The sequence below is a fragment of the Gymnogyps californianus genome, chromosome 2, assembly GCF_018139145.2.
Source record: "Gymnogyps californianus isolate 813 chromosome 2, ASM1813914v2, whole genome shotgun sequence".
Classification (NCBI taxonomy): Eukaryota; Metazoa; Chordata; class Aves; order Accipitriformes; family Cathartidae; genus Gymnogyps; species Gymnogyps californianus.
The window spans coordinates 162052140-162078844 of NC_059472.1; the positions used below are offsets into that span (position 1 = coordinate 162052140).

Below are 26705 nucleotides of genomic sequence, written 5' to 3' on the forward strand. Positions count from 1 at the left end.
GGAAAGGGAGGGATCAAGGTGGTTTGGGGAGGAACAAGCATGGGAAAGTAGAGGTATAAGGAGATAAAAGCGGTTGGTCACCTGTAAACAGGCTGCTGATCAGTACGCTCGTCTAGCCATGCCCTGTGTCTCATCAGTACAGTCTCATTAAACTCAATTTCTAACGATTCTCCTGGATGAGGGGCTCTCTGCGATGTCTATAGGGAGGTCTAACTGGGATGGGGACCATGGGTCATAAGGGCTTGTGTGTCTGTGGTGCCAGCAGCTGGAGCGGGTGAGGGTGCGTATGGTGGTGTGTGGCAAATAGTAAGCCAGATTAGTCCATGAGTAGGATAAGTAGTGTAGGAGCTAGGTATATATGTGTGTGTTTCTGTAAGGGAGAAATTGATTTCATATTAGAAATACATTTGTGAATCCATCAAAGACAGAGCAGGAATTTCAATGTGAACACAGTTCTTTTAATACAGTTCATCTGCCTGCAGAGACAGCACCATTCCAGACACCATTTGAAGTCCATACTGACTTTACTCTGACTTACTGAAAATGGGTAAATTTTATATATTGAGAATTATCCCTTGATAAAAAGCAGTACTAAAATTGGGATGTAGTCACCGCGGTAGTGGAATTCATGGCTGCATTTACCCCCATGAGTGTCCTCATATGCTGCACTGGAAGAGTTAAGCATTTTAAGAAAAGAGTTTGTTGAATTGAACTTAAGAGAGGAAAGGGTCAAGCCAGGAGATGGGGAGAACCATCCATCCGCTAGGAAAAGGCATGATGTTTCAATGGATAGTTAGTTATTTCTCAGTCATCCACAGTTATGTATGAAACATGCTTGGAAGAAAAAAATATTGACCTTATAGTCCAATGGCCATGCCCTCCCCGCAGGCACAGGTCAGGTTGCACAAGTCTGGTTAATATGCTATTTATGCAAAATGGAAGAGCTTCAATGGGCAGTGACTGAAAGAGATTTATCTTTTAATACCAGTCTGGCTTTTAGGGCACAAATCTGGTGGCAGGAGAGTTGAATTGAGTTCTCTGTTTTGGACCAAGAAAAGGCGATTTAAAGGCAGATGTCCACTCCTCAGGTGGATGCCCAAACAACACACAGACATGAAAGAAACTGCTCTGAAAAACTGTCAGAATTGTTGCAATTGTTATTCCATTTTCATGAATCTGTCTTCTTACACTGTTCATCATTGCTACAGGCTTTTGAAATACAACAGAGAACACTGAAACATGTCCCATTGGAGCAGCCAGGATCAATTTCTTCTCAGAAGAAGCTGGCAGCACTGATTAATATCCAGCACTGAGTCAGAAGGACTATGTACAAGCTACTGAAAACTATAAAAATCCGTTAACGTATACTCGAACAGATAGTAAAGAAAGTATTTTTTAAAATATCAATCAACATCTCATTCATAGTATCTATATACAAGGCAAGTGAGAGAAATTGTTTTGTTAGTGTCGTGTCCTCAAAAATATAGAAAAGGAAATATTTATTGATTTTTCAAAACCATAGAATTACCATGGGTGAATTCTTAAATCATATTTCTGACATTTGAATGGAATAAGGGGCAAAAAGGAACATGAACACAAAGAGGAAATACAGCCATGTTAGCTGTTTTTTCACTTATTTTTCCATTCAATAAAATGTATCAAATTGAAAAATATTTAAAAATTCATGTGTGATATAGTAAATCATCAGAAGAGAATATCATATTACAAATGTAAAAATCAGGTCACACAACAAAGAAAATTGCTCAGGTATGGTTTTCTACTCACAGTAAAAGCTAGTTCTTAAAGCCCATGAAGTATTGGTTTGGAAAAACTCCCATTTACATTTGTGAATGCTTGATTCTCAGGGCCATTAACTGGCAGAAAATAACATTGAATTAGATATGAATTCCATTTACGCTTTTACTGAGAACTAATGATATGCAGCATATTACAAGCTTTAATGTCTAGCAAGAACATGCAGCTTCATTTAAATAGAACTGCTATTAACGTTTTCCAGGATTACACTGATTTGTGAAGAGTGGCCATCTTATTATTATTTGTATTTGACTTCCTCCGTGTTTCCTCTAGTTGTTTATTCATAATAGAACTAACGTTAGCCCTGTCACTTCAGATAATTAATGATGCACAAGAAAAATCAGTAAAGAATATCCTTTCCTGATTATTCATAATTACACGGATACTGCAATGGTTGTGCTAATGGGGAAATCTATCTTTGATTTAATTATAAAAGTAGATTGAAATTGCATTGGAAAAAATTGATCTACTCTGTTTCTGTCTTCTATGATAGAACTCGGCAGAGAGAAAATAAGAGGCTCTTGATACTTATTAAAATTGTTATCTAAATACTTCATTTTTAATTACTTCTTATTTTCTCAGATAATACTGAAGTTGGCTTATTTTAATTTGGATGATTGATTGTCAGGATCCAATAACTGTTTTCCCAGTCTACACACCAGCACGCTAGTTTTACATGGAAGTACTAATAATGAAATTGCTGGCATGATAGGTTGGCATCCCTAAATTTTTTCCAGAGAAAGTCATCGAAAAGGAGTGCAGTAATGGAATGATGAAAATCAGACATCTGTATCCCCCAAATATAGTCTTTGTAGGACAGAAAAAATATTCACTCTGTACACATGTATGAAAATAGAAGAAATGTTTGCTCTTTGTGGGTAATTGTACGCCAAAGTGTGGACATTGATCCATCCGTTACAGTGTGACACCTAACGATGGGTTTGGACCTCTCTCTTCCTAAAAAGTGGAAATCTCCCACATGCTTTTTGGTGTGGTAATTATTAGTTCTTTTATTATGTATTCTGATAATATTTAAAAGTACTAAATTTGGAATATTGTTTAATGCCAGTTCATATGTAGGGCTTTTTATTTGTGCATCTTTTATTTTTACAAGTTCTTATCTTCTAGATGATGGCAGATCTCATGTTCAGGGAACAGAAGTATGAACAAGCAATAAACCTTTACCAGAATGTTGTGGAAAAATCACCAGGTATGTAACATTAAATAAACTTGAAGACTGTATGTTTGTTCAGATTTCCACTCTAAGTTTTAAAAAAACAACTCATGAAAATGTGAAAACTCTGTTTTCTTAAATTCACCTACAAAATTTTCCCCTTCTGAGTAAAATCCAGGATTTCTCAGGACTTTCTCTGGTGTCACATATAGAGTATGAATAGATCTGAAGCTTTCTGGAAGAGCTTTCTCCTTCAGGAAGCTGGAAATGTTAGCAGCATCTGAATTCTTTTTGGCTTTGTGGCTCTGCCATTATTTCTTTTAAAAACCTTACCCTCTTCCCAAGAGATAAGCAGTATTACTGTATCTTATTAATTACAGAACCCAAAACAAAACAAAAAAACTCTTCATGATTTCAGTCAATATTTAAATTTTGCCAGATTTGAAAGCATCTGAGTTATTGTAAGGTAGAGATAAAACGGCACTTGCTGTGCTGACATGGGAAGGTCCTGCTCTTCCTTCTGCCTTGCTTCTTGCCACACGGTCTCATCTGCTTCTTTGCACAGGCTCTGAAAATCATCCAATTCTGTACCTGCCTGATTCAGTTTTCTAAAATGACGGAGAAATAACCAGCAAAAATATGAATATATTTTCCCTGGGTTAGTGAATCAAATCATTTTACCATGTGAGAGGAAAAGTTCCAGAGCTCAAGGCAAGTGAGGACCTTGTTGCCAGGAATTGAGCGATAACAAGTCACTTTTTTTTGTAGCAACAAGCTGTTAGAGCAGCTCGGCCGTATACGTAACATTACCCTTGGCACAGCTGATGGAGCTTGCCCGATCATCAGTTTTGAGCTATGTAAGTCCCCGGTAACTGGAGAGCGCATGAGCCAATACCCTAATGCTGTATGCTACTCTAATAAATTATCCTTGCCAGTTGCTCAAAGGGGTTCCTTCCAGACCGCAGTTGGTAAAGGAAATGCTGTTCTTTATCAGTATTGCTCTTCACTGTTTTATTTGTCATCATCACCACAGTACAGGTGTATCTTTGTGAATTGTGTAAAACAACATAGCTAACATCTGGCACGACCCATCTCTTCTCTTGCTCACTGTTTCACAAAGAAGGGAGCATTGTGCATTTAGTAGAGCTCAAGGTTTTGCTAGGATTTCAGGGTGAGAGCGAGAGCATCAACTTTGACGTTTAAGGTAGAAGTTTGGAGAAATGTAGGCATCTCTGTCCCAGAGGGAGATTTGAATTGGCAGGTGTCCAGCAACACATACCATTGACAGAGTTTAAATTCATTCAGTACCCGAACAAAAGTACTTCATTAATTGCAGAAGCACGCTTTGTCTAAGCATATAAGCAGAAACTAGGTACTTAAGCAGTCATGATTCAATGCGAGAGTTGTGGGACTTGGGGAAAAGTAAACAAACTCATTCTCCTCCAGGGCTAACTTCCTCCTTCCTTGGCAGAGTTTACATGGTTGGTGCCTGATTTCTCTCTTTTTTAAGTGGTTGATTTTGCATTAATCTGTGCATCAGAACTGGCAAACACATGATCTGTAAAACTGTAAGAACTGTGAAGCTATAAATGAAAGGATGGCATATGTATGAGAAAACCTGTACAACCATCAATATATTATAAAATAGAAGTTAAACTGATTATCTGAATAAATTAATACACTTATTGTTTATAAGTTTGTATACAGATGTATGCTTACTGCAAATATTTCAAAATTCTCTTTTTCTAAAAAGACTTTTCTTTTTCACGGTGCTTTATATAGGTAAATACAGATGCTTCACATTGAGAAGATTGATCGCCCTCTACTCTTTTCAAATCGGCAACCTAATCAAGCTCTGAGATAATTTAACAAAGCTAGAAAGGACAGTGACTGGAACCAGAGAGCTATCAGCAATATGATTCAGATTTGTCTAAATCCTCTTGGACTTTGGCTCTTCATCTGCCACATGACCACAACTTCTCTGACAGACTGTTTATAACTTGTGGAAGTGATTTTTCTGCTCTGGTGAACTTAGCCATTCCTTCCATTGTTTGGGGTAAGACTACATTCCCGAGCAATGCTTTGTCTCTATCAAATCCAAGACTTCTACTTGTAGGGATGTCTGTAAGGTAGCTTGGCTGCTGTCTTGAGGTCTTCCTGTGCATTTTCATTTAATTGTCAAGTACAGCACCCTTTTGTAGAGTCCTTTTTCAATGCTTAAACCAAGTTCTTACACTCTGCAAAAGACCAATTTGATTCACCACTCTCAATGAGTTATCCCGTTATTCTCCAGGGAGAGAACAATGTACCACTGTTGCCTCAACTCCTTTAAAGCTCACAATGTTCTCTTACCTTCAGTCACCGCAAGCTCTTCAAGAACAGCATGAACTTATTAGTAGCTGGCAGTAGTGACAGTAGCACTGTGCCTTGTGCTTGAAGACCTTGGCATAGCCTTTAGCACCAAAACAAGCGTTTTGAGTTCTTGTTCAAGGTGTGAAAGCCATCTTCTCTTTCCTTTCCATTCCCGTCTTTCTGTATCAGCACATGCTCAGTGAAAAGCTGTCAGGTCTGTTACTCCAGACAAATAGGTGTTTAGCATCATATCCTGAAGTTGCACAATTCAGTTCGAGCCTCTGTTCTCCTGCAGTCCCTTTCCTTGAATTTCTCAGGGCAGGAAGGAGATTCCACTTAGAACCTGCTTCTGCTGCAGGTGAACGTCGTACCTGGAAATATCAAAACCCATCTAAAAATAGTTCAAGGGCAAGGTTCCTAATAGTTATTTGCTAGTATTAAAGAATAGCAGAGGCTGGGAAACCACTGAGGATTTAAGGAACTTGAACACAGTAATTCAGAAACTGTTTTTAAAGTTTGTCATTGGTAATCCTCATTAGGAAGACTGGCTTATTATCTTCTTGTCTCAGTCAGGTTGAATTACGTTTGTTTACCATGGGTCAGAACCGCATCCAGTACAGAGCTCTGCTGCTCAATTGCTTTGCAGCATCCAGACTTTTCAAAAAGGTGATACTGCTTGTCGCATCCTTGAGGGCGAAAAGATTAATTGCTTCACTTTGCATCAGCAGCAGGCGTACAAAGGAGGCATCTGGATGGAGTTTCAGATGACAAAAAAAATTCACTCTGAGTCTATTAGTAAATCAAATAGGCGGTACCCATTCTTTATTCCTGAGCCCAGCTGGCAATACACGTCTCACGTCCATGTGATTAAACTCTTTCATCTCTAAACCAGAGTATGTGCAACCCAATTGCCTATTGGAATCGTTCCTGGCCCATATTATGCACTAAAATGTGACCGAGTGTTGCCTGAGACTGTGGTGCCCAACACGGGGCAAAACCACACCAGGAATTGTGCAAACAGTTTCACAGTATAGACAGCAGAAGGAAATGCCAAGCCCTTAGCCCTGGTGCAGTTTAGTTCGTGGCATAGAAGGAGCTCTGGGTCTGAAGCTAGATGTAGAAAAGTTCCCTTTGAGCCAACTAAACCTCTGGAGTTCTGGCTTTGACTTGGGCTCGGTGATACTGAAGATGCAGAGCATGGAGTTGGTCAGTGTACCAACTCTCCTGATCACTTCGTCAGTTGATCAGCGTGAATATGTCACTTCTATAGAAAATCCAGGTTTTTCTTTATCAGTGGCAAACATGGAGAAGGGATGTATCAGAATGCCTTTCAAGGTATCTTTGCTACCCTAGTTAATAGTCACAGTTGCCTCCTTGCCTGGTTGGAAGGTTCATCCCAGTGATCTGAAAGCTCAAAGTTTGTCATGCTTGGGAATATCCCAAAGCCCTACATGAAGAAGATCCATCAGCCACACATAGTAACAGGTAATATCACTGCTATAACATCAATAAATAAGGTACTGCAAGGTTCCCATCTTCTTTACCAGCAAGCATTTAGCATCAAGTTTATCGGTGACTTACTTGCCAAGGGCTTCAAACATACTAGTGAAAGTGCTAATTTAAAGGTGATGACCGTGAAATGGGGAGTGGGGGAAGAAGGGATGGGGAATTGTGTCCTCAGCAGCGTAGCTCAAGCAAGGACCAAGAGCAAGGGCCTGAGCAGCAGGCCCAATGGGTACGGCCCCAGATGAGGCTTCTCAGGGTTTTTTTTTTTCTCATTTAGCATTTTCTCACAACGTAGCAGTTTCCACAGAAGTCTGATCCAAGGTCGCAGCTCCACCATATCAGAGCTGACCCTGAACACAGGCAGCTGAACACCCAGGGGGTGTGAGGACAGGGTTGCAGCACCTACTGGTGCACTCAGGACCCTTGCCAGGCGGGGTTGCCAGTAGAGATTCAGCTGATCCTAGTCTGGCCAAGGACCTTCTTCTAGTTTGAGGGTGTCCAATGAGTCCAAGAGCCCTGCCCTTCCTTCCAGATCTTCCTGTACTCGTTTCAGGCCGGAGTTGCCATCCCAGGCTCTGCCGTCCCTGTTTAATGGTGCTGGTGTTGGTTGTCCTTCTGGATCAGAGCACACCTGCAACTTCTCAGCAAGAGAAATTCTGATCCTCGGTCAAAAATTTCTTCCCTGTGCATCCAAGCGCAGACGTTCTTCAACTGCTGTCATCTCAGGTGTTTTTGTCGGTTTTGCTGAAATACCAGGCACTGCAAACACGGTTAACTGAAGCTAAACTAGACGTGCATCTCCACCAACCAGTTGTGAATACTTAGCCACCACCTCAACATCCACAAGTGGAGGCACTCAGCCTTTTTCTGCTCTTTATGTTGTTTCCTGAAATTGGCTGAAATTCTGTTCTTTGAGATATGTTTTTGTATGTATAATCCTACATCTCTTGCTTTGAGGCTGTAAGTATTTTTCCAGAAATTCTGATGTTGAGAGAAACAGATATTGTAGGGTGTGTGCTTTTCTTTTTACACCAGCATGAATGACATGATGGAGGGAAAATAAAGGAGGGTGCCTTATAGGTAATCCTACTGAGGTAAAAATTTGTCAGTCTTGAGTGCGTGAATATACATACAGGAAAAGAACGAATGTACATATTGACAACACACTTAGAAATAGATATAGAATATTAATATCTAACCATTCTGTTAATGTCTTTTCATTTTAAAAATAAAGGAAAATGTAGCACTTCTGAAAACTTCCATGGTTGTAAGACCTGGAGTAGGATGAAATTAGCTGTAGAACAGGTACGCAAATAGTAGCGGTTTAAGGTGATTAATTTCTAGTCTGGAAAACAGTGTGATTTATGAGATATTTAGAAAAACAAATGCATAACCACTCTGTTTACATATGGGGTAGTTAGAATTTATAGACAAAGATGCATATTGCTTTATATTAGTCACTATTTGAGAAACTAGGAAATACCATATAGAATTTAATGTTACAGTAATTTAGATAAGAAGGAAGCGGCGCAACGGGGTGTAAGAGCAGCAGAAAAATTATTAAAGGAGTTTTGTCCTTGTTTGCAAGAGGGCCCAAATCAGCTAAAGATGTTACAGAAATACTGTTTAATGGCTACTACAGACATACACAATGTAGAAAAAGCTCTTAACGTACTTGTAGAAATGGCAAAAAATTAGGTAAAAAATTCTTTAGAACTTTTCATACACTTTCCTTCCTGTTACAAATTGCTAATAGACTCCTGCTTTGCTTTTTTATCTGTTTTTTTCTCCACAACGAATAGCATTTTCTTCTTAACTTTAAAATAAAAGCTTTGAAATTAAATTAATAAGCATATTAAAATACTTATATATGAATGTATTTACTACTTTTTTCCATGCTGAGTAAGGACTAAAAGAGACAGAATGTAGGCTATTTATCTTGTACTTTTTCCTCTTTACTTAAGGTCAAAGTGAACTTTTCCAGTAAACACACTGGGTGAGATTCTGATGTTATTAATACTGAACTTTTCCATTTATTTCAGTGGAGTTAGGAGTACCAGTATTTATAAAGCTTCACAGACTATTTTTGCTAAAGCATACAGTTTATTTGCTTGTAGAAAATCACACCCCTAAGTCTTAAGAGTTATGAAAACTGTGGATTTCAGTAAACTGCTTTCTAGCGCAACAGTTACTTAAAAAACTGAAACAAGAGATTGAATTATGTACTGAATGTTCTGCAGAATCTGGAGGCAAGATCAAGCTTCTAAGCTGTTAAAAGTAAATAAATAGGACATTATTTCTCAAGACTTACTCTTTCAGTTCAGTGTTGTGCATAAATAATTTGAATTATTGATGTTTTGCTCCTTTCCCAAGATTTTCAATATAGTGAAATCAATATTGGGAAATAGCAGTGTGAAACCACAACTAGCTGAACACTCTGGTCCTGATCCAGCAAAATATTTAATTACATGCTTCCCCTGCACAAATATGTATGCTTAATGATTTTAATAGAGCTATATGAATGCTCAAAACTAATCATCAATCATTAAACGTATTAAAGCGGCTAACGTGTTTTGCGAGCCCCTTGACCTTGATTTGATTGGCAGTGTTTTGAATAATTAAGAGTTGAATCATCCAAATTCTTCATACTGCACTGAGGAAGCATGTTGTCACATTGGCAGCACCCAGCTGTAAAAGGTTATTCCTGGAAATCGTAGCTTTGCCTGTAACACGGGAGATGGTTTTCCTTTCTTATCTTCTGTGCCCAACGTTCAGACAAGGTGAAAAGCTTTTACAAGTGTTTTAATTATAAGAACTTTTGACTCATATATTCCATCTAGTTTGTCAATAATATGTTGCCCTAATAATAAAGATTTCACATATAAATTCCTCTATATTATGAGATCCTAGGAACTTTTCCATAGGAATTCTGGTGCAAGATAAAGAGAAAAGTGCAGGTATATGTTCAGTGGTTTTTAATGCTGTGTTAGGTGTTTACTATAAATGGCAGTACTGAGGTATATTTCACAATCTGTTAACAACCTGTTTGGTTTTGCATTAGCTTTTTGTAATACGACAGTGCAAGATACGATCCGATCACTAACATATGAAAGGAGATTGCTGTAATTCATGTGATTTATATTTTCTTAGAAGGAAAGCATTCAAATTATTTTGACAATGACCCAAGCCCATGTGATACTTAAAACAGACTGCCAAGGCCAGAATTCAACTAAAACAACTAGCAAAAGTAAACTGGACGTTGTCAGATGCTGAAGAGTCAGAAAAAAGTGGAGTGTTAGTTGTTGTTACTCATCTCCCAGTTCATTGATCCTTATGTACTGGTTTGCTCTCCAAATAAAACGTGTACTGAAGCAGCACCGTGTAGTCCCCAGGACCTGTGCCAGCATCTGGGCTCTGAAACGCACGGTGACGTGACAGGCTCCTTGCCCACGAGCGCAATGGCTGCGAGCATGTTAGCCCTCATTTCCCAGCCCCGGGTAGCGTGAGCCCACCAAGTGTTCGGCACTTTGCTTGCAAACTGGATAAGGATCCAAGGTGCATAAGAGCTTATTACCTAGCAAAATTTTTTCCTTGAAGCTCTCTTTTTGAGAGTTTCCTAACACAACATACACATTAATCCTATTAAAATGTCCAGATAGAAGAAAATTGTACCGTGGGTCACAGGTTCATTATCTTAATGTTTTCTGGGATATCCTATTTTAGCTCTAAATCTGTTGTGATATCAGCTCCACAGTGCTTTTTAAATCTCAGATTAACCTCAAGAAGCTACACAGGTGGTAAACAACTATTTTTTCTGCATCTCTTGAAGGTTTCAAGCTTGCTTTCAGTTACCTAAAGGATAAGAGATGTGTGGAGGTGACAGAAGTTTGTCATGATGTAAGTCATTCAAAAAACTTTGAATTACATCATGAGAAAAATAGTTTTTCATTTATTATTAGCTGTCTTTTTTTTAACTAGGTTTTGACACTCTCTCCAAGTTATCCAAAGATTCAAGAAGATTTTAGAAAAGGCACAAGTAGCAAACCCTAAAAATAAGATCTTAATACAAAATGTTTAGCTATTAAAGATGTCAGTAAACACTAGAAATAAAAAAAAAATGTTGAGTAAATACGTATTTTAGACTTTTTAATTAACATACAATTAATGTTTTCATTTTTTGAAGAATCACATGGGAAGACAACTGTTTAAGAAAAGAGTAAGATGACTCAGACATGAACACTAAAGTCTATGTGTGTTCAGCACGGGAGAGCTTTAGGTTCACCAACAGGGGACATTGCATTTATCATAGCTGTGTTATAAAGAAGATTCGATTTAAAAGACAATGAATATCAGACCCTCTCTTTTGCAGCCACTTATGTTATTTGCTCAGACTGAAAGAACCCTAAAGTGGCAGTAAATTGAATTTATCAATTTTAAACATCCTTTACCTGCCTGGATGGTGCAGAAAGGTTTCAAATAAAGCCAGTAAGACCGTCGTATGCAGTAGTCTGTGTTAAGGACATAACAAGACCTGCCATCTCCAGCAGCGTCCGGGACCCGGGATTTCTCCTGCCCAGCTGCTGGAGCCCAGTCTGGTGTGCCCTCAGTGGGAACACTGGGCCCTCGTACCTGCTATATGATCTCCTACTTGCCAGCTAGTCCAGCTTGCTTGTCCTGCACAGCCCCCTTGAATACCCCAAATCCTCAAGTTCGTCTTCTTTTTCCCTTCTTATCAGTAGCACCGTCCAGGTTAGCTCTCTCCAAAGCTCAGCCTGTAGTTCCTTAATGGCCCACCAGTTATAGTCTGGAGACTTTTGGTCTTCATCATCAGCTTAGTTATCCCTTCTCTACCAGGTTTGTGTCTCTGTGTTTTGTTTATCCCTTTCCCTTTTGCTTGTTATCCCCTCTGAACTAAAAAGGTCCTGGATCTTATCAGGTAGCATTTTTCATGTGTGTGTACATCACAGTGTATACTAACTCTAGTGTTACTCAGTCACGTGCCCTTTCCATCAAACATCATCATGTGAAACATCAGTAAATACGGGTTAAGTGTGTGTATTTCATGAGACCAACCTTAAATTTAATAAACATTTTTATCATTAAAGTGAATATACAGGCATTACCTCATGTCATTTTACATTTCCAGTGTTGAAAGGTTAAGTTTTCTCACTTACTGGTTTTATGTTTCCTTCTTCCTAAGAATTTCTTTTGAGTCAGATGTATTTTAGATGAACCATCAAAGATATGCTTCCAGATACAGAGATAAACGGTGTGGTCTGACAAATTAGCCGTTTCATATCATGCTTACCTTTTTACAGCTTGATAGTGCTTATACTGAAATAAAGGCTTCATCCTGTAGCAATAAAAAGATGAGGAAAGAGTAAAGTCATTTGTCCCTTTATCCTCATTTATTGATGTTTAAGGCCACTATAGTATATTTATTAAGAACTGTACATTGGATCAAGGTTTTGTCAGTGTTTTCAGGATAGTATATCCATAGACCTTTTACTTATATAACAGAAATGTTTCCACTCATGTTGTCCTAACTTGTTGCCAAATGATGATAAGCTAGGAATATTTATGGGTTTATTAGTGTGTCGATCAGCTCAAATTCAGGTATGAAAGAGAAGGAATATAGAGAAAAAAATAATGAAAAATGAAATACTCTGTGTGCATTGGAAGGAATCTTCTCTAGTCCTATTTAATACGTTTAAAACCATCTCTGTTGAGAAGAGGAGCATGTGCTTTACATTAGCACATACTTAACTTAACAATGTGCTTAATACTGTCCTGAATAGAGATGTTCTGTTGAATTGCTGCTATACAGAAGAAAGGGAACCTTGGCATTTGCACTGCAAAAATAAAACGGAGGCTTTCATTTCTAGAGACGTAGTCAATAAATAAAGATATATGTAGGGCTGAACTGTGTCATGCCAAAGATCCATCTAGCCAATAGCCTAGTGACAATGGCTGATAGTAGATGCTCAGGAAAGGCGTGTAAGAGCAGAGCAGACATAAAGCTGCACAGTAAACACACAGAGTAAACCCTCCCGATGTCTGGAAGTCAGTTTGTGCTTTAGGGCCTCCCTGAAAGATGACTATATCTTCATCTTTGTGCTCAGTATCTCCCAATGGATCTCATCAAGTCCACCCAAATCTACTTATTTGCTTGTACAGTCCTGGAATCTTTCCCCACCATCCATCCTATCCCTCACAACCTCCCTTATCCTTCCCATCACTCCTAAAATAATCTACTCACCCAGAAAATGCTGCTGTCATCAAAATATTTAATGCTGATGCTCTGAGAACAAGGACAAAAAGGCTGTATACTAATGAACTAAACAGTGCTAGATCACTAATTAACTAAGCAATACTAGAGCACCAATTAACTAAACAGTGCTAGAGCACCAACTCAGACATTGTCCTGCTTTTTCTGTACAGTTAAATGTTAGCACAGTCTAGCATAACACTGGTTTGCACCCGCCCACGCTCCCCATAGCAACTGTTATGCACGGTTTGGAAAGTTAGTATGGGCGAGAGACCATGCTCCGTAGGCAGCAGGGATGCGACCTCTCTGGTTTAGAGTATGAAAGAGTTTTGCCATATGGACACAAACAGGGCCACTTGAGTTGGCTTTGTGGTGTGAAAGATGTCCCATTTTGTTTACTGGTAAAGACCTGGAGCACAGAAATTCCTTTTTGCCTACACTTGTGAGAAACCCTGAGATGGCTCTGGCTTGAGATGGTCCTTCAAAGAAGGAGAGTCCTGGGCTCCTATTCCAGGACCGTTCATGTTCTGAAAGAAATTTCATAGCCCATGAAGGATTGTGGGCCTCTGAGATTTAGCAGTAGGTGAGACGTTGTATTTTGGATGGCAGCTCTAGACTTCAGCATCTCAAGCCAAGCTTTACAATTGGAGCTCCATGGTAATGCTGCGATACCAAAAACTAATCAGCTTTCTCATTGCCATTAAAGCCAATCTCCATGTTTTTTCATTTCCTTCCCTTACAGTTAAAATCCTAACTCATAAATTCAAGGTTTTTTTGCCCTGGCAAGTGCTCGTACATGGAACAGCTTCCCAGTCCCAATGCTTGAACTCCCCTCTCTCCATTCACATATGTCCGGTAGGTTCACCTCTCCCACAAATCATACATGTAGACCCCAGAGCAAAACACAGACAGTCCCTCAAGAGCTCTACGCTAAAACAATGCCTGAAGTGGAGGAATTCTGAAAACAGCTGTAATTCATCATCCTCAGTGTAATTTATTTCTCCTTTGGGCATTACAACACAGGCCAACATCAAAGCCACTCAGCTGCAAAATGAGTACGATACCATGTGCATTGCTGTAGAGTATAGATTGTGGACAAACAGTTACTCAAGCTAAATGGCATGATGTCCAAAAGGAAAATAAACAAACAACAATGTTCTTCAACAAAATTTTATGTAGGGAACACATAAAGTCTTTGGAAAAATAAATTAGCAATAGAAAATGAGTGAGTTTGCTAGGTCTAACAAGGATGATGAATGTAGTGAAAGTGAGCGAAGAGACTGTTTGGCTAGGAGGCCACTTTCTGACCTCCTAGCCAAGACTAACTGGAAGTTAAAAATGATCTGTGATGTAAGGAGGAAAAAGTGTTCAATGACTTAAAGAAAGTCTCAGTGCTGAAATATCATACTGAACTTCTTATGGCTTCCAGTAAAATAAAAAGGATTTGTTAAAGAGGACTGTTGGAATGATATGGAAAAAGTCCTGGTCCTACCGTATCCATTCCATGGACAGTGGATCCCATTAGCATTCCTGGGATACCTTGCTATCTTCTCCAGTTCATTTCCTTAACTCTTCCTTTTTTACTTGACAACTGGTCTCTGGCTGCAGTTCAAGTTCAAGGTGAGTTTTACTTCCCACCTGTTGATGGCCTGTGGGTCCCAAGAGGATTTCCTTTCCTGATCATGGAAACAAGTCTCTGAGTTTCCACGAGCTACAGGCATTTCTTGTTTTCTTCCTCACTGGACATGTAAAGCAGGGCTGTATTTTACATTTAACTGAAGAACTTACGCATCTGCCATGCTCCTGGATAGATGCCTTAAACCATTAAAGGGATATAAATCATGATGCTCCACAAGTATAAAATGGTTATGAGACTGCAGTTAATGGGGATATAAAAAAGCAAAACATACTTCCCCCTAGAAGAAAGTTATCCATTACAAAAGCTTCTACATTTTCTTCTGAAGTGCTACATCAAGGTCACTGTCAAAGATAGGATGCAGGTCTTGGCAATATTACCTGGTGCCTCCCCTACCTACTGCCTGTCCCAAGCTGCTGGAACGCAGCTTGTCAGAAAAGGACCTGGGGATCCTGGTGGACACCAAGTCGAACGTGAGCCAGCAATGTGCCCTTGCCACAAAGAAGGCAAATGGTTCAAATCCTGGGCCTCATTAGGCAAAGCATGGCCAGCAGGTCAAGGGAGGTGATCATTGCCCTCTACTCAGCACTAGTGGGGCCACACCTGGAGTACTGGGTCTGGTTCTGGGCTCCCCAGTACAACAGAGACACGGACGTACTGGAGAGAGTCCAGCAAAGGGCCACAAAGATAATTAAGGGACTGGAGCACCTCTCCTGTGAGGAAAGGCTGAGAGAGCTGGGACTGTTCAGCCTGGAGAAGGGAAGGGTCAGGGGGGATCTCATCAATGTGCATGAATACCTGAAGGCAGGGTGCAAAGATGATGGAGCCAGGCTCTTGTCAGTGGTGCCCAGTGACAGGACCAGAGGCTGTGGGCACAAACTGAAACACAGGAGGTTCCCTCTGAACATCAGGAAACACTTTTCTACTGTGAGGGTGCCTGAGCACTGGCACAGGTTGCCCAGGGAGGCTGCGGAGTCTCCATCCTTGGAGATATTCAAAAGCTGTCTGGACATGGTCCTGGGCAACCAGTTCTCAGTGGACCTGCTTGAGCAGGGGAGCTGGACCAGATGACCTCCACACGTCCAACCTCAACCATTCTGCGATTATGGGACCTTTTCCAGTCCTCAGAGATAGCCCAGGTTTCTTCCAGCTGCAGCATCCCCCTTGGCCATAGCCCAGCTCCCTACCTCCCCTCCCGCCACTGAGAGCCGGCATTTTGTGGCAGGCAGAGGAAAACTCATTCAGCAGGGAGGAGGGAGCAGAAAAGGATCCTAAAAAAGGATCAGCATGTGCAGCCATGGTCAGTTTAACATGTCCAGCCAAGGTTGAACCACCCTCAGTGGCTACGCTTCTCCCTCTTTGCTATTGCTCTTTTTTTCTGCTTGATGAAGATCAGTTCATGTTACATGGAGTAGCAGACGCCTGGACTGACAGATAAATTTCTTACAAGGGAGTACAACATGTGCATCAACAAGTGCTAGTCTGAAGCGTTGGCTTCTTGGGCCTGGGTTTGCACTGCTTTGGTTTTGACTTGATCTGAGAGCACTCCGAATTTAGCAGGTTTTTTCCTGCTTCATGGCCCTGTGGGAACTATGCAGTGTGGAGATGTTTGTGTAACCTTGGGCTCTACCTTGAACAGTTCACTGCTCCCCCTTTTTCCACACAGAGAACATTTTTGATCAGTCTAATGAGTTATGAGTATAGATAAATTGTATTAATCACAAATTTAGACACAGCTTCTTATCAGATATTTTAGTATAAAAAGAATTTTTCTTAGGAAAAATGCTACCACTTGATTAAAGATGCTTCAGCTTCTGGTTCTTCTTAGTTGCCTGGGTAAGTCGCAGCTGAAGTATTTGAGCTGAGAAAAGGTGAACCTCTCAACCTCTAAGTGGTGCAGATTAGAACATACCATTTTTTTCTCTGCAGTTACTGTGCTAGGGCAAAACATAATGTGGACACAATTATTCTGGCTGGAAGGGTTTTTCTCAATTGGAGGAACAAGATCTCCATGAGAAGGATCTGGTAGCTCTCTGAGGGAGGGGAAACCTACACCCCAAAAGAAAGGGGATTTAGGTTGGTGCACAACCACCTGGCAGGTAGGGTGGGGTTGTAGGGAGTATGGGAAACAAGTCAATTTATATAAGAAATTTGCATCTTGAAGGCTGTTTATGGTATTTTTCAACCATGGAGGCTTTAAAGACAGCCTCCAGGATGGAGAGCGATCGCAGTGTCACCACGTGCAAGTCTCAATCACTTAATCTTTCAGACTTGCTTCGCCGGCTGCCCTGCGCAGCACAAGTTTGTCGCTGGCAGTAACCCGCGATGACTGATGCTTTTTAGGAATCCACATGACAAACTACGCTCCTTTTCTTGTGTGGTTAGGGGCAATCTCTGGAAGTCCCCTAAGGGATGCTCTTCAGAAGGATGTGCTGACGGGGCGAGTAATTGGAGGCCACGAGGCCGACCCACACAGCTGGAAGTGGCAGGTAATGCTGGTGTCTTATACTTGGAAAAAAGCCTTATACTTGAAAAAACAGTGAGAAAATGGCAGCTTCCACTGTCCAAAGCCACACATACCGTTTCTGCAGAGGCATGGCATGGCTTGGGTGTAAAACATGTTGTCGTTTGATCCAGGTATCGCTTCAGATTGCCTATGCTGATTACCCAGAGTACTACTCTCACATTTGCGGTGGAACCCTTATCAGCAGCAAATGGGTCATGACTGCAGCCCATTGCCTCAGCATGTGAGTAGGATAAAAAAGCCTTAAAACTCCTGTTCTGCTCCTCATTCTTGCTGCAGACGGGAGCCAGAGCCTTCTCATCCTCTGAGCTCCCCACTGGTGCCATTCCTTGCACAGCTGGACATCTCGCTGCACGCTTAATCAAGGGAACTGGTAAACTCTCTTAGCCTTGATTTTACATATTAATTGCTGACTTCCTGGGAGTGGAAATCAAGCTGATTGCTGATTTGCATAAGAGGAGGCGCATTTGCATGAATGTGAGCGTTTCAAATGGGTTTGCATCCTGAGAAACCTGCACAGAGATGGAAAGATTGAACAAAAAGCATGTTTCCTAGCTCACGGGCCGTGTTGTACAATTTGCTCTGCAGCATGTCTAACATGCACCGCCTAAACGATACAGCGTGACACCAATAAGCGAACACTCCTCTTTAATTACTCATGCCTTTAGTGAATGTACTTACAATAAAGTGTAACAAGCTGATCCTTCACACTCTGTTTCAGACAGGTGCAGAGATGCAAAATGAACGTTCTCATTCAAGACCGAGCTCAGCACTGTTAGCTGATGCTGCACCTTCACTTGCTTCGCCAGCAAACTGCAGGCAGCATTTGCCTAATTCGTAAGACCATTTAGCTACAGTCCGTTGAAAATCCTCCGGTGGAAGGTGCTTCAGAAATCATTACATTGGTGGAAGGTCTCAGTGGTGCAGGAATTACACTGCAAAGCTAGCGGTGGGGAACAGTTTTTACATTTCATTTACATTACATTTACATTCATGACATTCTCTGATTTGTTTTCAGGCCACCAGGAACAACCTACCGAGTGGCTCTGGGTGAGCACAATCTCTTGGAGGTGGATGGCACCGAGTACTATATAGATGTGGATAGTGTCTTCATTCATGATGGCTGGAATCCCAATAACATTGCCAATGGGTAATTATTTTGAATATCATCAGACGGCTGAATGGTACTTAGCACCCTGTCCCACTAGCGTTTATGTGTATATTCAGTCCGGTTCCCAGTGAGGTTGGATTTGTGGGAAGCATTGGAAGATGATGCCATGGAAATTTCCCAGATGACCTCTTCTCTTGGAGGTGTCACACGGTGTCTATGTGGATGACCTCAGTCCTGTTTTGCCCAAGATGGGGGAAAGATGGGCGCCTCACAGACAGATCCAGGATGTACAGCAGATTCAGCGGCTTGCCAGCAGTCACACCACTGTTTGCATCTGATGAAGGGAAGCCAACAAGGAAATGCCGAGGGACTGTCTTAAATCCTTCCTCAGAGGCATGCCTGTCCACCTAGGGTTGACTGAAATTCACTCTGAGGTTGGGTGCCTCTGAAGGAGTCGGAGATTTTTGGGGGTGTTAGCCCTTTGTCAGTCTGTACCACGGCCTCTTCTCTCTTAATTGCTCGTATTTTCGTGTTGCCTGTGACAGCTATAAGGATTAATTAATGATGTTTGCAAGGTGCTTGTCTATCATCGTGCCAGAGGCTAGAGACCTGTATAAGTGATGAAATGCGAGTGAGGACGTCTGGTTTATGACTAATTCAGGATTTTCAGTAAAGAGTCTTTTACCTGTACCCCGTTTCAGCTATGACATTGCCCTGCTGCGCCTCGACTCTCCTGCCTATGACAATGGGTTCGTTGAGCTGGCACTGCTTCCACCTGAAGGAGAAATTCTGCCCAATAACTATCCCTGCTATCTTACTGGATGGGGGCTGGTTAGTGGTAAGTAAGGGGAAAGGAGGAGTGTTGAGGGTCCCTCCTGGTTTCAGAGGGACCACCGGGCAGGTAAGGCTGCACGAGGCAGGGTGCGGGCTTCCTTCCTCAACCGTTGATGCTCCTGAACCAAAATCTCACCCTTTCTCTGCTAGCGGGTGGCAGCAGCGCGGACAGACTGCAGGAGGTGATGCTGCCGGTGGTTGACCATGAGATCTGCTCCCAGGACTACTGGTGGGGATCTCAAGCAAAAGTCACTATGATCTGTGCAGGTGGAGACGGCGTGAGGGCCGGATGCAGTGTAAGATCTGTTATTATCAGAGGATTTTCAAGCTCCGCTCTTTCTCTTTCCTTCCTATCTGACCTTGCTGTTCCTCCAGCTGGGACCTGTTTTTGCCATTTCTCCACCTGCAGTAGCTCTCCTGCAAATCCTGGCCCCTTTGCTGCTTTCTGCTGAGTATCTTCTAAACCAGACTGCTCCACATTCCTCCATCTCCCCACAGAGCAGCCAGCAGAGAGAAAACCTCCAAATCCTCAGGGTGCATCTCTCCCCTCTGATGTTGGAGGGGAGATTTGCCCTTTCTTCCAGCAGCACGTCCCATTGACCAGATCCTGGGGACTAGGTTGAGACTTTGGCAGTCCCCTCTGCCCTCATCCAAAGGATGAAGCTGCGGGGAAGTCTTACCACTCCTCCAATGTTGCTGTCATGTTGTACCCCAGGTCAGGCAGTGCTCCCCCCTGCTTGTCACCCTTCTCCTCCCCAGCCGCTCTGCTTACACGGACAGCTGAGGTTGCTGCAAGTTTTGGCTATGTCCAACTGCACCGTCTGGCCCAGGTTAGGTGGAAAAGGAAGATGCTGTGAGGTCTTCTTTATCCCAGGGGCTCCAGGTCGCCCCAACATCAGGGCAAGGAGGTTTGGCCTGTGAACGGCGGGGATGATACCTGTTCCCTCTGCCTGTAGTCCCTTCACTACAGAGGTGGCTTCTGGTGAAAGCAACCATGCAGAGCCCTTAAAAAACCCTGGACAAATATGTAACATATTTGATTATGTAAATATATTAATATAATAAAGAAACAGATAGAAATAAAACAGGTTATACAATTATACATAGTACAATTATAGTGTAATTATAGGCCTATAGATATTTAGTGTGGTTTTTGGTGTGGTTTAATTACGGCAGAACCTTGTTACAAACCAGGTTCTGAGCCAAGCAAGAGCCTTTATCTTCTCATATATTTTAAGTCGAGTTGCTTTCTTTTTCACCACCTTAACTTCCCGGGACCCTTTGAATATACTTGTTTGTGAAGAACAAGCGGAGCAGCATTTCCCTTCTACTTGGTTCCTTGTAGCTGGAGAGTGCGCTGATTTTTTTAACAGAGATGCTGTGCAGGTGGACCTTGCTGGGAAGGACTGCGTGTGATGCAACGTGCCCTGGACCATTTGCTTACAGTCGCTATGTTTGCAATGGTGGTGGTAAATTAGGGTTTCAGCCCTTCCTGGGGCATGCATGCGTATATGTGTGTGTGTGTGTATGTGCATGTAGACTGAGATAATAAATAGTGAGTCTGATCTTTGCAACATCTTGGGAGGTGCTGGGCGGTCTCTGCTCCCATGCTGCTGGGGAGCAGTCAGCCCTTTGCAACGAAAGCAGCACAAATTTTTATTTTCGTGTTCAAGACAGTGATTGACTAACTAGGGCGCCTCAATCCTATCCAGTCATTCCTCAATTGCTCAGATAATTTGCCTTAATATGTTCCTCTCCTTCCTCTGATCCAGGGGGACTCTGGGGGCCCTCTCAACTGCTACAAAGACAATCTCTGGCAAGTCCATGGGATTGTCAGTTTTGGGCTAGTTCCTTACTGTAACACCTATAAGAAGCCAACAGTCTTCACACGTGTGTCAGCCTACGTGGACTGGATCCGCAGCGTAAGTTGCTTAGTGCCTGCGAGGTAACTCGATGCATCTCCCATGAAGGCAAGGGAGTGCCAGAGGAATTGGAGTTTTTCATTTATTAAACCATTAGGAGTTGAACTGGGAGATCTGGGGAGGTCTAAAATCAGGATATTTGATGCTACTTTTGGTGTAGTCAAACCATTGTACGGAAGGAGCTGCTGCCTTGGAGCTGAAATGCTCTGCTGAGGACCACGGACAAAATTCAAGCCAGGCAGGAGCTGGGCTCTGTGTCCAAAACGTGACCATCGCCATTCACCCAGACAAAACCTTACTGCAGGAAACCACTGAAGGAATTAGCTGGCCAGTGAATGGGAAATGCAGCAAACACAAAGCATCTCTTCAAGTGCAAGTCCTGCAGTGCCGCGCTATGCACCCTCAGCTTCACATTTGGGAATGAGCAACGAGCTCTTTGCTCCCAGAAATAATGTCTGGCACAAGGAGCAGCCATTTCCCAGGCCCAGGGGATGGTTTTGTGGAAATGCTGCTGTAAACCGTGGGGCCTGCCGGAAAGAAGGTGGGGAGAGGTATTTTAAATCACTGCAAGGAAGAGGGAGGCTACTGTGGTCCATAAACCTTTCTGGGTGAGAACAGGTTGTTAGAGCAGTCCCCTGGCCCAGCTGGGAACAAGCCCTTCTTCAGAGCACTTACATGGGATGGAGACATGCGTTATCCTGGCTCTCTACTGAATTCACCTCTTTTGTTTTCCAGACTATAACGAATAATGGGGGTTTCTAGAGAAGGATCAACTGGTGCATGAATATGAGAAGAGCTAGAACAAAATATCTTTGCTCCTTAACCCTCCTCTCATCCCTTCTACACCTCTTTGGGCTATTAATAGCAAAGTTTGGCTAAGAGTATAATAAAGTATCAGTGATTGCAACCAGTGACCTGTTGCTGTGTTTGCTCAGCCTTAGGCACTGGCTCAGACCCCGTCAGCAGGGAAGGAGGCTCCAGCAAATGCCACAGCCTGTCACGACAATATAAACCGACGATGGTGTCCTTAACTTGGGGCTTGGCTGTGGGCAGTGAGCACGGCTCTTCAGGGCTGTCATTTTGGCACCAAACCCACCCTGCAGAAAATGACCATGATGGGTTTTTCTCGCTGAGGGATTCCTTAGGGATAACCCCACCAGTGGTGAAGGTGGTCAGCTCGGCGCTTGCAGGTCGGTGGGAGCAGAGCAATGGTGTGACACTGCTGGGCACAAGTATAAACTGGGAGAGGAGTGGCTGGAGAGCAGCCCTGCAGAAAGGGATCTGGGGGTGCTGGTCGGCAGCAGGCTCAGAATGAGCCAGCAGTGTGCCCTGGCAGCCGAGAGGGCAAACCGCATCCTGGGGTGCATCAAACACAGCATGACCAGCTGGTCAGAAGAGGTGTTTATCCCGCTGTATTCAGTGTTGGTGCGGCCTCACCTGGAGTACTGTGTGCAGTTCTGGGCCCCACAATTCAAGAAGGATGCGAAGGTCCTTGAGTGCGTCCAGAGGAGGGCAACAAAGCTGGTGAAAGGGCTGGAAGGCATGTCCTATGAGAAGCGGCTGAGGACTTTGGGCTTGTCTCGTTTGGAGAAAAGGAGGCTGAGGGGCGACCTCATTGCTCTGTACAGCTTCCTGAGGAGGGGACGTGGAGAGGGAGGTGCTGAGCTCTTCTCCCTGGGATCCAGTGATAGGACGCATGGGAATGGTTCAAAGCTGCTCCAGGGGAGGTTTAGGCTGGACATTAGGAAGCATTTCTTTACCGAGAGGGGGGTCAGACACTGGAACAGGCTTCCTAGAGAGGTGGTCGATGCCCCAAGCCTGTCAGTGTTTGAGAGGCATTTGGACAATGCCCTTAACAACATGCTTTAGCTTTTGGTCAGCGCTGAATTGGTCAGGCAGTTGGACTAGATGATCATTGTAGGTCCCTTCCAACTGAAATATTCTATTCTAGTCTAGTCTAGTCTAGCCTAGTCTAGTCTAGTCTAGTCTGTTCTGTTCTGTTCTGTTCTGTTCTGTTCTATTCTATTCTATTCTATTCTATTCTAACAGCAGCCAGCAGAGGGTTTGCTTGCAGAACTGGGTTCTCTTTATATTCCTAAACAAACAGCTTCAATACAGCGCTGCTCATACAGAGGGCATCTGCCTCAAGTGTGCTGGCAAACTCAACCCATAAAAAGCACGATCCATCTAACTTATTCTTAAATTTACTCTGTGCAGGATGATTATTTTTTTAATTCATTTTCTAAGACTAAGTGCATAGAAAAGGGCATTTCTGGAGGGTGCTTTTCTAGTGAGGAAGCAGTACATTCAGTGTAAAACAATCCCCTGCGCTGTTAGGCATGTGGGGGCTCCATACTCCAGCCAGCTGGGCAAGCCTATCATCTGCAGTGCATAACATTTCCAGATAAAAGCCATGTTCCTATTAGACACACAGCAGGGTCGATAAAGGAAGGGAAGGAAGAAGAGAGGGAGATGTACGTGCACAATAAAGCAAGATTTGTCTTTTAATGAACTACAAAACCCGTGGCGAATCCCACAACCTTCCCTCTCCCCCTTTCGCTGTGTACGAGATGAGCATTTATGAATGAAGGATTTTGATTTAGCTCTCCTTCCATTTTAAACTACCTGTGTCTCATCTCTCCTAAAGCCTGCACGCACCTAGGGCATAGCAGTATTTTTGCAAAATCCTCTCTTTTTTGGGAATGCACATTTCTTCTCTCCAAAAGCCACTAGAGGGCATTGGCAAACCGAAGGAATATCCGATACGGTTATCACCGACTGCTAAAGAAGTTTTGTGGGCCGAGAATGATAAAATGGCATGTACGCAGCCTTGCACTCTGTCCTTCGTGTTTGCTTGCATACACACAGATAAGCAATAACACACAGGAGCTGCTTTTCACCGCTGTTATCCAGAGGTCCGACTTGCAAACAGATAAATCTTCCTTATTAAGGCAAGCAGAAACGAAAACGAAACCAGCAGCGCTTCCTTTAAGGCTTGTAAAGGAGTGGAGTCCCAGCTGTATTTTTAGCTCTCTGCTTTATTGGACTGCACTTGGCAGTGTCTCCTGGGTGCTCAGTAGTTTGGCAATTCTCCTCTTCTGACAAGTTAAAAACCCCCTGAATCTGAGCTTTCCTGCCCCTTAATATTACTGAATGGTTCTTGCGCCTTTTAAGACAGCATGTGTGATTTCTGCTGCTCTATCAAGTTCAAATATTTAACTTGTCCTGAAAGAGCCTGGATCTGTTAGGCTCAGTGATGGAGTAGTATGTCCCTTACAAGAGCACGTAGCAGCCAAGTGACAGGAGCACGCTGGCATCTGAGATCTTGGCCTGACTATATTAAGCTTTTCCCTTTGAGTTTCAGAAGGAATTAAAAAGACACAGATCAAAGGCTTTGGGAAATGAGATTTTTAAAAGGAGCCCCTCAAACCACTTCCAACAATTACTCAGATGCTGAGAAGTGAAGTATTAGAGTGCCTGGTTGTTTTGCAGTGCCTGATGCCTGGGCTGGGAGTCTAACTCTGTGTGCTCAATGCATGGACCATGGCAGGATTTGGGAATGTCACACAGGGTCCCAGATTCTCGTCAGCCTCCATCCCTGGCCTGGGCTGAGCAGAGCTGGCAACCGTCAGGGACGTTGCTGCTCCCTGGGCCAAAAGCACTCCCAGGACCACGTTAGCAATTTAATGAGTATGCGTGTGCCTTGCCACAACCCAAAACGCCACAGCCATCCCCTGTTCAGCCCCTGACGTGACAGCGGTGACAGGCTGTCCCTGCTTCTGCCTGTAGCCGTGCAACTGCCCCTGTTCTCCACGGGGCAGCCGTGGCCATCGGATGCTTGAAACCTCTTGTCACAAGCTGCTCCGAAAGCCAGGCTGGACATTGCTCCTTTAAATTCTTCCTCTGCGTGAGCAAGACGTGGACCTGTTCCTGCAACACCCAGGAGGAGAAACATCAGGCTGCACCCGCAGGAGCAGGAGAATTAGGTGCTGTAGACGTACAGCTCTAATTCAGGGTCATTATCACGTCCCCAGTGCCAAGAGAAGTGTTTCTTTCCGCGTTTCGATGCCAGGAACAGCTTGTGCTGCTCAGCCATGATTTATTGCGTAGGATAAGAGGGAGGCGATAGCCTGGCAGCACACGGACAGGGTGCATGTGCTTCTCCTGTGCCTCATTTACCTCTCACTATCCAAGAGCCTTGCTAGAGCTATTTGTTCCCCAGTGCTGCCGGGCAAAGCTGTGATCTCAGGAGCACACCTCGGGAAGCCTGTGGAAAATGCAGTGCTTCACGCAGGTTTTACTGTGCGAAGGTACTAGGTGTCACAGCGATATAATATCCAATGGTATTGGGAAAACACAGCTGGGCACAGTACTATAATGCTCATATATAATGTTCCCATCCTTTTCTCCAAAGCTGGGTGGTGAGGATGCAGCTAAACCGGGGAACGAACTAGATTTTGGAAAACTAGTGCTCCCCACGTCTTTATGGGGAGCAGAAAAAGGAGACAACAGCAGCAACAGGAGACTTATCTCCCAGGGCTTGTCCCACCAGGTGTGGGGTGCTCCAGTGAGGTGTAGGACTGGCTACAACACCTTGAGCAATTTGGGGAGGTAAGGCTGTAGATGCAGTGAAACACAGCTTGGGGGTGCAGGGATTAAATACAGTGGTCAGTGCCATTATGGATATCTGAGGACATCCCATCCCATCCTGCTGAGTCAAAGGGGCACAGCTCTCCTGAGGTCCCTTGTCATCTCCACGAGCCCCATGGGCATATCTTCATATCGTTGAGCATCTCAACCAGCCCAAAACACAACAGAGCTGGGGAGCTTTAAAGTCACGCAGAGAGAAGCTCAGCAATGGAGCCCTCAATCACACCACAGCTGAAGAGAGATGTTCTGGTTATAGACATCTCCTCATCCAAATCCTACCCTGGGGCTGCTATCCTTTATCAGAATAACCCCCAAAATCTCTAGTTGAAATTGTACCACTCCTTCACCCAATCGTTCCCTTGCTCACTTGCAGGCAAAAATGATGGGTATTTGGGAGTATGACTACAACGGGCTCCCTTGCCTGCTGACAGCTATTCAGCCTTAATTACCAGAAAGCACTTTGGGATGCTTTGACTATGAGAAGCACTTAAGGACCATTAAGTTCTCATCTCTCTTTACTCCAAAGTAGTAGCCAAGTATTTATTTCCAGGGAAGTGTAATAGATAATAGTTTCCTATGCAAGGTATCTCAGTGGAGCAGGTTTATTTTGGAGGGAGATGCTTTTATGTTATTCATCCTGGTGGCAGGGTTCTCCTGTAATGTTTTACCCTGCTGTGTGGCTCGTGTGGTCCCCAGTGAATCGGGTCCCCAGGGCGTCTTGAGCCTTTCAGCCTCCTCAGCTGGCCTGACTTGAAAGTCTTCACAGCCTCCACGCTCGTGCCAAAATATTTCAGCTCCACTGGTCGCAGATATTCCCCCTTTGGTGGGTTTCATGCACCTACCGATGCGATGGAGTCAGGGCACGTCCAGCTACAGGCGTTTTGGTGCCTCAGTCACCTTCCCTGGCCAAAAT

The 26705-nt window shown here is 43.3% G+C and overlaps 1 protein-coding gene across 1 annotated transcript; it reads left to right on the top strand.

Moving 5' to 3' along the window:
- The first annotated feature begins 2946 nt into the window (after window positions 1–2946).
- Window positions 2947–26237, top strand: LOC127012704 (elastase-1-like). Its single transcript, XM_050890938.1, has 8 exons — window positions 2947–3025; window positions 17137–17240; window positions 17389–17498; window positions 18294–18425; window positions 19088–19224; window positions 19371–19516; window positions 20993–21142; window positions 26166–26237. The coding sequence occupies exons 1-8, from the start codon at window positions 2947–2949 to the stop codon at window positions 26235–26237; spliced, it is 930 nt and encodes a 309-aa protein (XP_050746895.1).
- The last annotated feature ends 468 nt before the right edge of the window (window positions 26238–26705 follow it).